Source organism: Mobula birostris, chromosome 11 (assembly GCF_030028105.1).
Source record: "Mobula birostris isolate sMobBir1 chromosome 11, sMobBir1.hap1, whole genome shotgun sequence".
NCBI classification, from domain to species: Eukaryota; Metazoa; Chordata; class Chondrichthyes; order Myliobatiformes; family Myliobatidae; genus Mobula; species Mobula birostris.
In genome coordinates this window covers 79,061,824-79,076,255 of record NC_092380.1, presented here as the reverse complement: position 1 = coordinate 79,076,255, position 14,432 = coordinate 79,061,824, and the positions used below count along the sequence as shown (strand labels likewise).

Below are 14,432 nucleotides of genomic sequence, written 5' to 3'. Positions count from 1 at the left end.
ACATGATGCTTCCACCCCCATGCTTCACAGTTGGGATGGTGTTCTTTGGCTTGCAAATCTCACCCTTTTTCCTCCAAACATAACGATGGTCATTATGGCCAAACAGTTCATTTTTTGTTTCATCAGACCAGAGGACATTTCTCCAAAGATGTGCAGATTGGTGATGATATCTCTTCACTGACGATCAACACTGGTGCACCTCAGGGGTGTGTGCTTAGCCTACTGCTCTACTCCCTCTATACCCATGATTGTGTGGCTAGATATAGCTCAAATATCATCTATAAATTTGCTGTTAATACAAGATTTGTTGGTAGAATGAGATGAGAGGGCATACAGGAGTAAGATATCCCAGCTAGTTGAGTGGTGTCGCGGCAACAATCTTGCACTCAATGTCAGTAAAACGAAAGAATTGATTGTGGGCTTCAGGAAGGATAAGCCAAGGGAACACGAACCAATCCTCACAGAGGGATCAGAAGTGGAGAGAGCGAGCAATTTCAAGTTCCTGAATGTCAACATCTCTAAGGAACTAACCTGGTCCCAACATATCGATGCAGCCATAGAGAGGGCAAGATAGTGGCTATATTTCATTAGGAGTTTGAAGAGATTTGGTTTGTCACCTAAAACACTCAAAAGCTTCTACAAATGGACCTTGGAGAGCATTCTGACAAGCTTCATCACTGTCTAGTATGTGAGGCTACTGCACAGGGCTGAAAGAAACTACAGAATGTGGTAAAACTAGTCAGCTCCATCTCTGGTACTAGCCTCCGTAGTATCCAAGACATCTTCAAGGAGCAGTGCCTCAGAAAGGCGGCATCCATTATTAAGGACCCCCTCACCCAGGACATGCTCTCTTCTGATTGTTACCATCAGGAAGGACATGTAGAAGCCCAAAGACACACACTCAGTGATTCAGGAACAGCTTCTTCCCCTCTGCCATCTAGTTTCTAAATAGACATTGAACCCATGAACACTACCTCACTTTTTTAATATATACTTTTCCTGTTTTACACAATCTTTAATCTAATTATTTTATATATGCTTACTATAATTGGCCTACTTATTTTTTTAATTTCTATTTTATCATGAATTTCATTGTACCGCTGCTGCTAAGTTAAAAAAAATTTCCACAGCACAGGCTGGTGATAATAAACCTGATTCCCATATCATTTGAGGCAGTCACTTCAAAAGTATCAACTGTTGCAAGTTAACTGTGATGCCTGAAGTGTGGAGTAAGTGAGGATGCTCACAACCCTTCTGAAGAAGGTCCATGCTTTAGGTAATTCAAAGCGCTACTGTTAAGTGCCACTGCATTGAAAGCACTGTACAAATACAAATTATCATGTTAGTAATCTGATGAGTTTTAGTTGGACACGTTGGCTGCAGCTGAATTTCCTTGATGTGTGTTTTGAACCTCAATGGATGTGGTTGCAAAAACATGCTGGGAGGATTCTTTTAGAGGAAGCAGCTGGTATGCCTGGCTAAAAGTAAAGCCACAGGAAAAGAGAGTCAAATGTTGAGAATAACACAATATAGGTAGATTTTTTTTTACTGCGTAAGTTACCGCATCTTTTCTCCTCATACTGCTGTCACAACACGGCATGTTAGTGTGGCGGGCTAACTTTTGTGGTTGCTCGAAGTTAAACAGAATTATACTTCTGCTCTCATTTGGCCAAAACCTAGTTAAAAGGAGCGCAGCAGCTGGCAACAATGTTAGCACAGCCACAAGAGATCAAGAGCAACGCACACAAAGTGCTGGAAAAACTCGGCAGGTCAGGCAGCATATTTGGAAATGAATACACAGTCGATATTTTGGGATGAGATCCTTAATCAGGGCTGGAAAGGAAAGGGGAAGACTCCAGAATGAGAAGGTGGGGTGAGGGGAAGAAGGATAGCTAGAAGGTGATAGTGAAGCCAGATGGAAAGGTAAAGGGCTGGAGAGGAAGGAATCTGATAGGAGAGGAGCATGTACTGTGGGAGAAAGGGAAGAATGAGGGGCACCGGAGGGTGGGGAGGGGAAAAGAAAAAAGGAAAACAATTACCAAATTACTAGAAGGAGAAATTGATGTTCATGTCATCAGGTTGGAGGCTACATAGACAGAATACGCAGTGTTGCTCCTCCATCCTGAGAGTGCCCTCATCGTGGAAGAAGAGGAAGCCATGGACTGGCATGTCAGAACGGGAACGGAGATAGGAATTAAAGTGGTTGGACTCCGGGAAATTCCACTTTTGGCTGGTGGAGTGGAGGTGCTCAGTAGGGAGAGGGAAAGTTACCAGGATACTTTGTTCCAATAGTAGTTTTGCTACTTAGTTTAAGAATTACAAAACCTGTCAGTCAAGAGGGTTATGAGGATGTAACTATGACGCAGGCACTTGTAGGGATCCAGAAATTGATATTTGAGGAGCCTCAACTGCTGAACTTTACAAACAAGTGCAAAGTTCATGCAGCCTGTGTGGATAAGAGTAGAACTCACAGCAAGGATGGGCAAGTTGACCACACCACTGGTCAGTGGTGGCCAGACATGAGAATGGTAGGGCACAATACTGCTTCTCAGATTCAGAGAGCTAAATATCATGAAAACTAGTCCTTTGACCATCTTGGCCATGGTGATCAACATGTCTGTCCACACTAATCCTTTATGCCTACTGAAGTGACTGATGTCACTTCCACAAACAGGATATTCCATAAATCCACCACCCTCTCTGTGAAAATTTGACGCTCATATCCCCTTTAATTTTTGCCCTTTCACCATCTCCTTTTAGGCTCCCAAATACAGGGGGAGAAGATTGTGACTATCTATCCTATCGTATGCCTCTCTTAACTTTATACTTTTCTATAAAGTCACTCCTCAGTTTCCTGCACTCCAAGGAAAGCAATCCAGGCCTATCCAATCTTTCGTTATAAGTCAAGCCCACCAGTCCAGGCAACCTTCCTGTGAATCCTTCCTGTACCATTTCTAGCTTAACCATATCCTTCCTGCACTTTGTACAATCATAACATAGCATCCCAACTCTTATACTCAGTGTCTAGTTGAAGAACTACATCAGGTAGGGAAGGGGTGAAGATCTGGTAGGGCTTGAAATCCAGAATGATGGCTTTAAAACCGAAGCTTTGCTTACTGAGGCAACAAAGTAGGTCAACAGCATAAGGTTTTGGGTGAACAGGCCTCAGTGCAAATTGTTGGCAGCACTGTTTTGGATGAGCTAAAACAAAGCCAAGCACAGTTTGGGTTTTCAAAGACTGAAGATAACAAAGGCATACCTGAGTGTTGTTGCAGCAGGTGTGCTAAGGCAGGTGCAAAAACTGTTCATGTAACAGTCATACTCGGAAGAAATTATAGATAGAACAGATATAGCACCATAGTTTTAAAAAGACTATTTCAGTTTCAGACGATTGTGTAGGGCCAAGTATGCATGTGAGAAAGGGAAAGGACAGGGAGAAAGGGAGAAAGGGTGGGATAAATAGTTTGGGCCTTTCCAATATTTTATTGAGCCAAGTATCAAGCAAGTTCAGATGTTAACAAGCAAGCGGACAAATTGGGATAGTTGGAGGGTCAAGGGAGGTGATTTGGAGCTGGGTGTGGAAAAGAGTGTAATTTTTGGGAAAATACTGAATAACTGCTTTTGTGTTGCATTGTTGGCCCCACCAGCCAAATCACTGTAAGCTGGCAGCGTGCAGCAACGAATCCAGGAAGCTTTGCTGTCCTGTTTAGACTACGTGTTATAGAACCAGTTGTCCGGTGTTGCATCAGCTGCGTTAGGCTCATATGCAGCTAACTAATAGAACAACACCATCAATTCTATAAACTAGCTGCACTGGAAGAGAGGTAGGGGCCAGGCAGACTGGGCAATTTTCCAACTGGAAGTGATGTAGATGTTATTTATCTGCAGACAAAATAACTTCAACATTTAGTATTAAAAGTTCATAAAATGCTTTTGTTAATCAAGTATTTAATATAATTAGATGTTTTATTTTAATTTAGATTGAAAATTCATTAACTTAATGTAAGGTAAATGTTTACTTTCTCTGTGCTTGGTTGTACATATAATTTCCTTGCCAGGTCTTAACAGCTCCAAGTCTGTATTTCACTGCCCTTAAGTAAGATTCTGATGCTTTTTCCCAGATTTATCCCGATTCTACCATCCTGTGGCATTTTCGCACCCTTGTGAATGAAACTTCAAAAAAAGTTCAAAAGAGGAAAATATGGATCAACCAGCCAAGTGGTGGTTGTGATTACAGAACTTGTTGTATGGGGTGAAATATTGAGATCTTTCTGAGCCTAACAATAATCAGAGATTCATATGAATTTTAAAGAAGAAAATGATGCTAGACCACAAAAGGAATAGACAAGATGTTGCTATTCATTATAAATGTTTGAATTTTCAGATGGAATTTTTTAACATGCCTCATAAGGGCTAGTTATAATTTTTTATCTGCAGCATTAAAATGAATTAATAAAATAAATCAGAATGTAGCAGATGAAGCGGTATCAATGGAGAGAGCAAAGGAATTGACATTTCAGATCAATAGTTCTTCACTTGACAATTGTCTCTGCAGATGCTGTCTGACCTGGAGTAGTGCTAAACTTGTTTGTTTTATTTCTATTCTCACAGTATTTAACTTTTGAATTGGTTCGTGTTGCCTGAGGAAAAACACAAAAAAGTAGCAAGTGGAGCTTTTATTTTTGTGTGGAGATCTGGGTGTAGGTGAATATCCTGGAAGCCTTTTTGTCAAACTTGAGATCTGGACATGGTTCAAGAGAGTTAAGTGGAAAATTACTAGTGATAGCAGAGTAATGAACCACAGATTTTAAGAGAGAAGACAGGAGAAAACAAAATTGATGAAGATTGAATGAAGGGAGATGCAATCATTGACAAAAAGTGTGAAGTGGTTCACATTTGCAAAAAGAATGCTGTGACAAAATAAGTAACCTGTCCAATCCATAACTGGATTGAACAAATCAATGTGAGTCTACATTTACTTTGATTGTTAGGAATGCAAATAGAGATGACCATAAAATGACAAGGGGCAATGATTTGCTGCCAAAAAATAAATGCAATTTATGAAGCATAGAACAATCATTATTGCTAAACCTTTGAGATTTTGACCATACTTACAACATACAGTATATATAGGAAACACCTTCTGGTTTCCTTGTTATGTGAAATAGATGGAAAGTAGTGGAAGGATGAAGTGAAAGTTCACTAGAATGCTAACAGAAAAGAGAAAAAAAGTTGGAGAATTGGAACCCTGAATTATTTTAAGTGGCATGTGAAAGTTTGAGAAGATCAAGCTGAAATTTTCAAAATTCATACAGATTTTGAAAAGAAAAGGAATTGTGATTTTATTTGTTAGTTGTGAAATCATTAAGAAATACAGACTGGAAGTCATGTTCAAAGGGATGTTGAAGAAAAATCATAACATACTACATAGTTGAACTTGGAAATAATTAATAGTAACATCCATTTGGATGTCCTAAAAAAAATCCTGTAATTATCCAAAAATATTGTCAAAACTGTGGTGATTTGTAGCCAGAATCATGTTCTAAAATGGGACATGTGTGGTTCCAGATGGGACCTCACCAAGTTTAGCTCATTTGACAGCACTCTGTAGCAATCGTGCAGGAGTGTCAGCTCTTAAAGGCACATTCCCTGTGGCAGCAAAGTGTGTACGTGTGTGTGTGTGTGTGTGCGTGTGTGTGTGTGTATTTTTGAGACAGAGAGAGAATATTGTCAAAATGAGTTCTATACAGGCAAAACTACTGTTGTTTCATTTTGCCACTTAACACACTCCTACTCCAACCCAAACTGTTGCTTCATTCATACCTCATAAAGTCAGAGGCTTTGAATTTTAATTGGAAAAGTATTTGGAAAAAATGTAAAAGAATACCACAGATATTAGGTCAAATTGAAAGTACAACAAATTGAAACAGGGTTAGGCCCTGAAGCATGAACATCTTCGTTCTTGAGCAAGATCAAAGATCTTTTGCATGAGCTCAAGTTTTCCCACCTTGATTTCCTTATTGTTCAAACCCGAATCTATTTGAAAAGCTGAGCATCCTCAGCTGTTTGGGAATAGAGGATTTTAGACACTCACAGCCCTTTTGAATTAATAAACAAATCCTCTTCATCTTAATCCCAAATGATTGATCTTGAGACCGTTAAGTCCTTAGTCTTAGAAGATGAAGCCAGGGGAAACAGCCTACCTACAACACAACTCTTTCTGAACTTGTCAGCCCACTCTTACTGTAAGCAGAGTGTACTGACAAGGCTCCTCCAGATTTACAACTATATGATTTTGTCAACAAAAATGTTAGGAAAATCTGTTGCTCTCTGGATTCAATTTTGATTATTACAGAAAAAGGAATGGTTTGCATGTAAACTCTGCCGCCCGCTACTTTGAAATGGTTCTAATTTTTTTTACAGCATTGAAGGTTCTTTTTAACAATATCATCTGCGATAAGAAAACCTACAAAAACATCAAGATTGTGCAAACTAAATAAACTGCATGTTCACAGCATTCTCTTTTTTTTATTTTCAGGTCTCTAGAATCTGCACTTAATTTACACTTGTTTTAATTTTTACTCCCATAACACTTTTAACAAGGAAGTTTCAGGTTGTAGACCCAGCAAAGTTGACTAAATGGTAATATATTTCTGCATCAGGATCAAGCTTTGAATACTATGGATGCAAGTAGAGAGTATTCCATCATGACTTGTGCCATGCAGACAATTGAAAGACCGTGGGATGTCAGGAACTGAGCCACCAGCACTGGATACCCAGACTCTGAATTGCTGCTATAGGACTAATATTTATGCCATTCGTTCGGTTAAGTTTCTGGTCAATGATGACTCCCAGGATGCAGATGTTTGGTGACTCAGTGATGCTAGTACTACCGAACATTAGGGATAGATGACTGAGTTCTCGTTTGTTCAGATGGCCGATGTTAGTTGACATCTCTCAGCTCTTAAATGTAGACACGGACTGCTTCATTTTCTAAAGAATTGAACATAGTGAAATAGTGAGCAAATATCTCTCTATCTTACCCTGTGATGGGAGGAAGGTTGGCAATGAAGCAGCTGAAGATGGTTGTGCCTAGGAAACACCTGTGGCAATGTCCTGGATTTGCAACATTGACCTCCAGCAACCGTAACCATCTTCCTTTGTTTGACATATAACTCCATCTACATGCTTTTATACCCACTGACTTTAATTTTACTGGTGCTGTTTGATGCTACACCCCACTCAATCATATATTGTCTTGAAGTCAAATACAGTCACTCTCACATTAACTCTATTGTTCATCTCTTTAATCCATGTTCAGACAAGTCAGAGATCTGGAATCAGGTGGTCCTGGTAAAAATCTGTAGGACATTAATGAACAGGTTATTGGTGATTAACTGCTACTTGATAGCATTTTTCTAACTTCTGCTGATAACTGATAACTGAATGATAATTAACTGGATTGCAATTATCTATTCTATGTGAACAAGATAGACCTAGGAAATTTTCCACATTGCCAGTATCATAAATTTGCTGGAGCAGCTTGGTTCAAGGCACAACTAATTTTGGAGTTTAACTCCTTAATACTATACTGTAATATGAATGTTGTCTGGTTCCGCAGATTTTGCTGTCTGGTGCTGCCAGTCATTTCTTGACCTTCATGTGAAGTGATTGGAATTGGCTAATGACTGTCTTCTGTGACAGTAGGGAACTCGAAGCTGGGTAAAATCACTTCTGTCCAAACATGATTCAAGTTGTTTTAGCTTTACCTTTACTGCTCAGAACATTGAGAAGTGGAATTTTCTCCGAACCACCTCCTCCCAATAGTTGTTCTATTGTCCCCATCATTTATGACTAGATATGACAAAACTGCATAGTTTCATCTGAGTTCTTGATTATGAGATTGCCAAAGTCTATCCATCCCAAGCTCTTTTTGCTTTTTAGCTAGTCTTGGGGTTATTTGCTTCAGTGTTTCAAGTGGAGCTTTGATCAAGTGCATGTATGACAAGGTACGATGAAAAACTTGCAGCAGCATCACAGGAACATAGCATCATATTGAAGTTGGTCTACCTGCAGAGCTGCGACTAATGTTTCAATTAGAGTTTAATGCTGGTCTTAATTCGTGCATACTCTGTATTTGATGAAATAATGTATTTGCTGAAGTCAGCAGAAAAGATCCTGAGTAACTTGTTACATCCTGAGGGTATGACCATCAAGCAGCAATTTACTATTGGGAGTCTACCCTTACCATTGCTAGACAAGCGTTTGTTAATTAAATTAAACTGGCTCTTGCAGCATGCTTTAGCTTCTGAGTTGGTCATACAGATCTGTAGTTGAGATATTCTGTGTTTAACCTTTCTTTTTTCCATTTCAATTGCTTTTTATTTTGTTTAAATACTGTTTCGATAGATATTCACAACAACATTAAAAATATCGAATTTTGCTTCAAATGAACTAGGTTCAGATGGTCTCAACAGAGAAGAATATGAACAACATGTGACATAATTTAATTATTAATTAAGCATATTTAATCCTTTGAGTATTTGTGGTTTAACAGTGGAAATTAAATTTTCATCTACTCTTCTACAAGCATTTCCTAACCCTCTACCACCACTCTCCACCGTCTAGCAGAATTAGTCCTTACTCTCACTGATTTCTCCTTTGGCTCCTCCCATTTCCTCCAAACTAAAGGTGTAGCCATGGGCACCCGTATGGGTCCTATGTCTTTTTGTTGGCTTTGTGGAACAATCCATGTTCCAAGCCTATACTGGTATCCGTTCCCCACTTTTCCTTCGCTACATCGACGACTGCATTGGCGCTGCTTCCTGCATGCATGTTGAGCTCGTTGACTTCATTAACTTTGCCTCCAGCTTTCACCCTGTCGTCAAGTTTACCTGGTCCATTTCCGACACCTCCCTCCCCTCCTTGATCTTTCTGTCTCTGTCTCTGGAGACAGCTTATCTACTGATGTCTACTATAAGCCTATGGACTCCCACAGCTACCTGGACTATTCTTCTTCCTACCCTGTCTCCTGCAAAAATGCCATCCCCTTCTCGCAATTCCTCCGTCTCCACCGCATCTGCTCTCAGGATGAGGCTTTTCATTCCAGGATGAAGGAGATGTCTTCCTTTTTTAAAGAAAGGGGCTTCCCTTCCTCCACCATCAACTCTTCACTCAAACGCATCTCTCCCATTTCATGCACATCTGCTCTTACCCCATCCTCCCGCCACCCCACTAGGGATAGGGTTCCCCTGGTCCTCACCTACCACCCCACCAGCCTCCGGGTCCAACATATAATTCTCCGTAACTTCTGCCACCTCCAACGGGATCCCATCACCAAGCGCACCTTTCCTTCCCCTCTTCCTGCTTTCCGCAGGGATCGCTTCCTACGTGACTCCCTTGTCCATTCGCCCCCCCCACCCCTTCCCACCAATCTCCCTCCCGGCACTTATCCTTGTAAGGAGAACAAGTGCTACACCTGCCCTTACATTTCCTCCCTCACCACCATTCAGGGCCCCAGACAGTCCTTCCAGGTGAGGCGACACTTCACCTGTGAGTCAGCTGGTGTGATATACTGCATCCGGTGCTCCTGGTGCGGCCTTCTATGTATTGGTGAGACCCGACACAGGCTGGGAGACCGTTTCGCTGAACACCTACGCTCTGTCCGCCAGAGAAAGCTGGATCTCCCAGTGCCCACACATTTTAATTCCACGTCCCATTCCCATTCTGATATGTCAATCCATGGCCTCCTCTACTATCAAGATGAAGCCAAACTGAGGTTGGAAGAACAACACCTCATATTCCGTCTGGGTAGCCTCCAACCAATGGCGTGAACATTGACTTCCGTTAATGCCCCTCCTCCCGTTCTCACCCCATCCCTTATTTATTTATTTATTTATTTATTAATTACTTTATTTTTCACTTTTTTTTCTCTCTCTCTGTCCCTCACAATAACTCCTTGCCTGCTCTCCATCTTCCTCTGGTGCTCCCCTCCCCCTTTCTTTCTCCCTAGGTCTCCCATCCCATGAGCCTCTCCCTTCTCCAGCCTTGTATCCCTTTTGCCAATCAACTTTCCAGCTCCTAGCTCTATCCCTCCCCCTCCTGTCTTCTCCTCATTTCGGATCTCCCCCTCCACCTCCCACTTTCAAATCTCTTACTATCTCTTCTTTCAGTTAGTCCTGACAAAGGGTCTCGGCGTGAAACATCGACTGTATCTCTTCCTATAGATGCTGCCTGGCCTGCTGCGTTCCACCAGCTTTTTGTGTGTGTTGCTTGAGTCAATTTATTTCCCCAGCTCAGTTTGGTCTTGACATTGGACTGGAGTCCTATAGGCAAAATCATATGAAGCATATATGATGTATGGGCAGCAGTAGGTCTTACCTTGTGAGTGAATAGTTAAAAAATTATATTTGGAGGTATTTTAAATTGTGCATATAATTTGATATTTGACATTTGGGTCCTTCACATCAATCCTGTCATCATCTCTGACCTGGGTATTTTTGTATCTGTTTTCAATAGGTAATCAATGTAGATGGAACAGGCCGGAGAACACTTGTGGAAGATAAGCTTCCTCACATATTTGGGTTCACTTTACTGGGTGATTACATCTACTGGACTGATTGGCAGCGACGGAGCATTGAACGTGTTCATAAGCACCATGCAGAGAGGGAGATAATCATCGATCAGCTACCAGACCTAATGGGATTGAAGGCAACAAGAGTCACAAAAGCATTTGGTATGTTATTTTGATGGATAAGCATTACTTGGGCTTATGAAAACATCATTGATGGTCCTTTCCTTTATTTTTGATTTTGACTACTTTTCCAAAATGCAGTGGATAAACACTGCAGACTGGCATCACGTTTAATTCGCACTGATCTGATTCTCCTCTTGCTGTGCTGATGACACATATTACCACCAGTGCCAAGTAATTTGTGGGTGATTATTCTTTACATTTAAAGACAAGATAGCTTTTGTGGCTTCTGAGTTAATGAACTGATACAGTCTTTTATGTCAGCATGTAGAGAACGGGGGGTTGAGAATATGCCTCATATTCAGTTATACTTGAAATCTTCACCTTCCATTGCTCGACCATTGCAATGGAATCTGGAATCCTCTTCCTAAATCTCTGCCTCTGCTCTTCAAGGTTCTTGTGTCTCACCTGGTTCAATGGACACCAGTCCCTGAATCAAAGGATATTTGATTGTGCTCCTGTGAAGCACATGACTATATGAAACTTTCTGCCTTACGGCAAGTTGCTGTTGTGTTGTGTACAACTTCGTTGTGCTGTCGTTCTGTGAAGCGATGTTGACTGTGAGTTTGTCCGAGGTATACTCAGGTAGTGCAAGCACACTCACCCAGAAGACAGTTAGAAACAATGAGAGTTCCTTTGTCAGAATATATGTTAAAAATTAATAGAAATTTATTTTAAGATGCATTCAATAATTGAAATTGAAAGCATTAAATTAGTGAAAAATGGCGTGTGTAAAGGCAAAGGAATGGATACTAATTATATCTAGTTGTACCCTCTGCTCAGTAAGATAAAAGTTTATCCTTTGACTCCAGAGATGAAGCTGGTAGTCAACTGGCAAGCATATAATCTCCAGTATTTTTAGAATCAGAATCATGTTTATTATAACTGCCATGTTTCATGAAATTTGTTAACTTTGCAACAGCAGTTCAATGTAATACAAAATAAAAGAAAGAAAATTAATAAATAAATTGCAGTAAGTATGTATATGTACATTGAATAGATTAAAAATAGTGGAAAAACAGAAATAATATATTTTTTAAAAAGTGAGATAGTGTTCACGGGTTTTAGGAATCATATGGCAGAGGGGTAGGAGCTGTTCCTGAATCGCTGAGTGTGTGCTTTCAGGCTTCTGTACCCTCCTACCTGATGGTAACAGTGAGAAGAGGGCATGTCCTGGCTGACGTGGGTCCTTAATAATGATCGTCACCTTTCTGAGACACCGCACTTTGCAGATGTCTTGGGTACTGTGGAGGCGAGTACCCAAGATGTAGCTGACTAATTTTACAACTTTCTGTAGCTTCTTTCGGTCCTGTGCTGTAGCCTCCCTGCACCAGACAGTGATGCAGCCTGTCAGAATGCTCTCTACTGCTGCGTATTACTGCATCGTGGTTTGCAGGTGCTAAAGTCGAAAATGTGCTGACATACACTTCAGCTAGCCACTGTTTCTCTGTGGAATTCTCAGCTGATCATACACACGAACTGGCCCAGTCTTTTGAGAGAGGTACTTAAAAATCCCTGACCTCAGAATGCACTGCAGTACAATTCATAGGTTCAAGATAAGAGTAGCAAATAGTTCCTGCTGAAAGTGTTCTCTGTGCAGTGTCCATTTTGCAGTGTATATTTATTACTGAGTGTGCTTCATATATGCAGAGTGGCTTGCTGTTTCTCATTTCAGTATGGGAATACTGTTTACAGGTGTGCACCATCTCCACAGCAGCGGAACTGCAAAATTAAGTCTCAACTTGGTCTATGTCCTTAGTAATTTTTTTTGTTGTAGTGAATTCTTTTAATAATGTTAGTGTATAATGCTGTTACAGGAACAAACCCATGTTCAGAGAATAATGGAGGATGCAGCCACCTATGTCTGTACGTGCCTCAGGGTCCACGGTGTGCCTGTCCAATGGGCCTGGAGTTAATAATGGACATGAAAACTTGCATTGTACCCGAAGCCTTCCTCTTGTTCTCTAGTAGGGCAGACATCCGTAGAATTTCCTTGGAGACCAACAACAACGACGTGGCAATTCCATTAACAGGAGTGAAGGAAGCATCTGCTCTTGATTTTGATGTTTCTGATAACAGGATTTATTGGACAGACATTAGCTTAAAGGTAACAAATTAGTCATCTGTTCTGAGAATACATGAGAATTTTATTCGAAGGAAAAGGTTTAATTTTGAAATCTGTCAGTGGAAACCAAGAACAAGGTTAAACAAGGTGGCTTCTGTAGTGACCAAGGCCTTATGGATTGATTGCCTATTTCTTCATTGTAATATTCAATGTTTTATGTTTTTAAAGATGTCATCATTAAAACTCTTTTTCATATAAGATCATTCCTAATTAAGTAAATTATATATACTTGCAAACAAAATAGACACAAGTTACAGTTACCAGTAATAATTAATTGAATTAATAAATTTGATTCTGGAGAATTTGGGACTGAATTGCTATTTCTTTGGGAAGATATAGTTTGGCCGAGGAACACCTTGTTTAGTTCAGGTTTTGTTATTTTATTAGATAGGGCACCATGGTATCATAGCAATTAGCGTGACACTTTTACAGCTTGGGCCACTCTGGAGTTCAATTCCGGCACCATCTCTAGGAGTTTGTATGTTCTCCCCGTGAAACGCCTGGGTTCCTCCAGGTGCTCCGGTTTCCTCCCACAGTCCAAAGATGTACCTGTTAGTAGGTTAATTGGTCATTGTCAGCTGTCCTAATGTTAAACAGGTGAGATGCGGGCAGTGCGGCTCGCAGGGCCAGAAGGCCTCTTCCACTCTGTATCTCTAAGTAAACAAACAAACAACCAAAGAAATGAATAAATGAAAATATTGCTTTAAAGGCAGCCTGTGCAATCAGCGAGACAAATGAATCAAGTTTCTCTGATTTATAGCATTGAAAATTTTGGCGATTCAATTGTATTTATATTGTATGAACTTAAATAGTTAATTTTTTGCAAATTCTTAATTTATATATATTAATTAAATTTTAGAGGTTAATATTTCCACTTGTAAATACAGATTTTTGGAAAGAAAGTAACAGCTTCTGAGTGTTGTTCAATTAACAGGTTGTTTTTTTCTATAGAAAATAGCAAATATCTGAAGCATTTGAATAATTAATTTCTTGTCAACTGCTTGACATGAAACATTGTTTAATTGGTGTAAGATATTTCATGATTTTATTTTTTCCACTAATAGACCATCAGTCGTGCTTTCATGAATGGAAGCTCTGTTGAGCATGTGATTGAGTTTGGTCTTGATTACCCAGAGGGAATGGCAGTAGACTGGCTCTCTAAAAACCTTTACTGGGCAGACACGGGCACCAATCGGATTGAGGTGGCACGTCTAGATGGACAATATCGACAGGTTTTGGTATGGAAGGAGTTGGACAATCCACGGGCTTTGGCTCTTGATCCTTCTGAAGGGTAAGGGGAAACAAAGTATGACTTGTTCTGAAGGTTGATAAAGTCTTGTTAGAAACTTGATTGTAGGCTTGATGATAAAAACATATTTACAGAAGTGACATCAGCCTGAATGTGTTACAGCATTTCAGATTTCTTTCATTATAATTTATTGTCTTTCCATATTAGTGTCTGTTGATGTAATTGAAGTTGATATCTGATATTATCTTACCAAGGTGGCACAGTAACATAGCAGTTAGCGTGACGCAATTACAACTCCAGTGATT

The 14,432-nt window shown here is 40.2% G+C and overlaps 1 protein-coding gene across 2 annotated transcripts in view; it reads left to right on the top strand.

Moving 5' to 3' along the window:
- lrp5 (low density lipoprotein receptor-related protein 5) overlaps window positions 1-14,432 on the top strand; it is a 221,366-nt gene that overhangs the window by 172,498 nt on the left and 34,436 nt on the right. For both annotated transcript variants that reach the window (XM_072272622.1, XM_072272621.1), the window contains exons 8-10: window positions 10,519-10,735; window positions 12,571-12,860; window positions 13,943-14,169. In XM_072272622.1, the coding sequence (XP_072128723.1) occupies window positions 10,519-10,735; window positions 12,571-12,860; window positions 13,943-14,169 (734 nt within the window). The remainder of the gene's footprint in view (window positions 1-10,518; window positions 10,736-12,570; window positions 12,861-13,942; window positions 14,170-14,432) is intronic.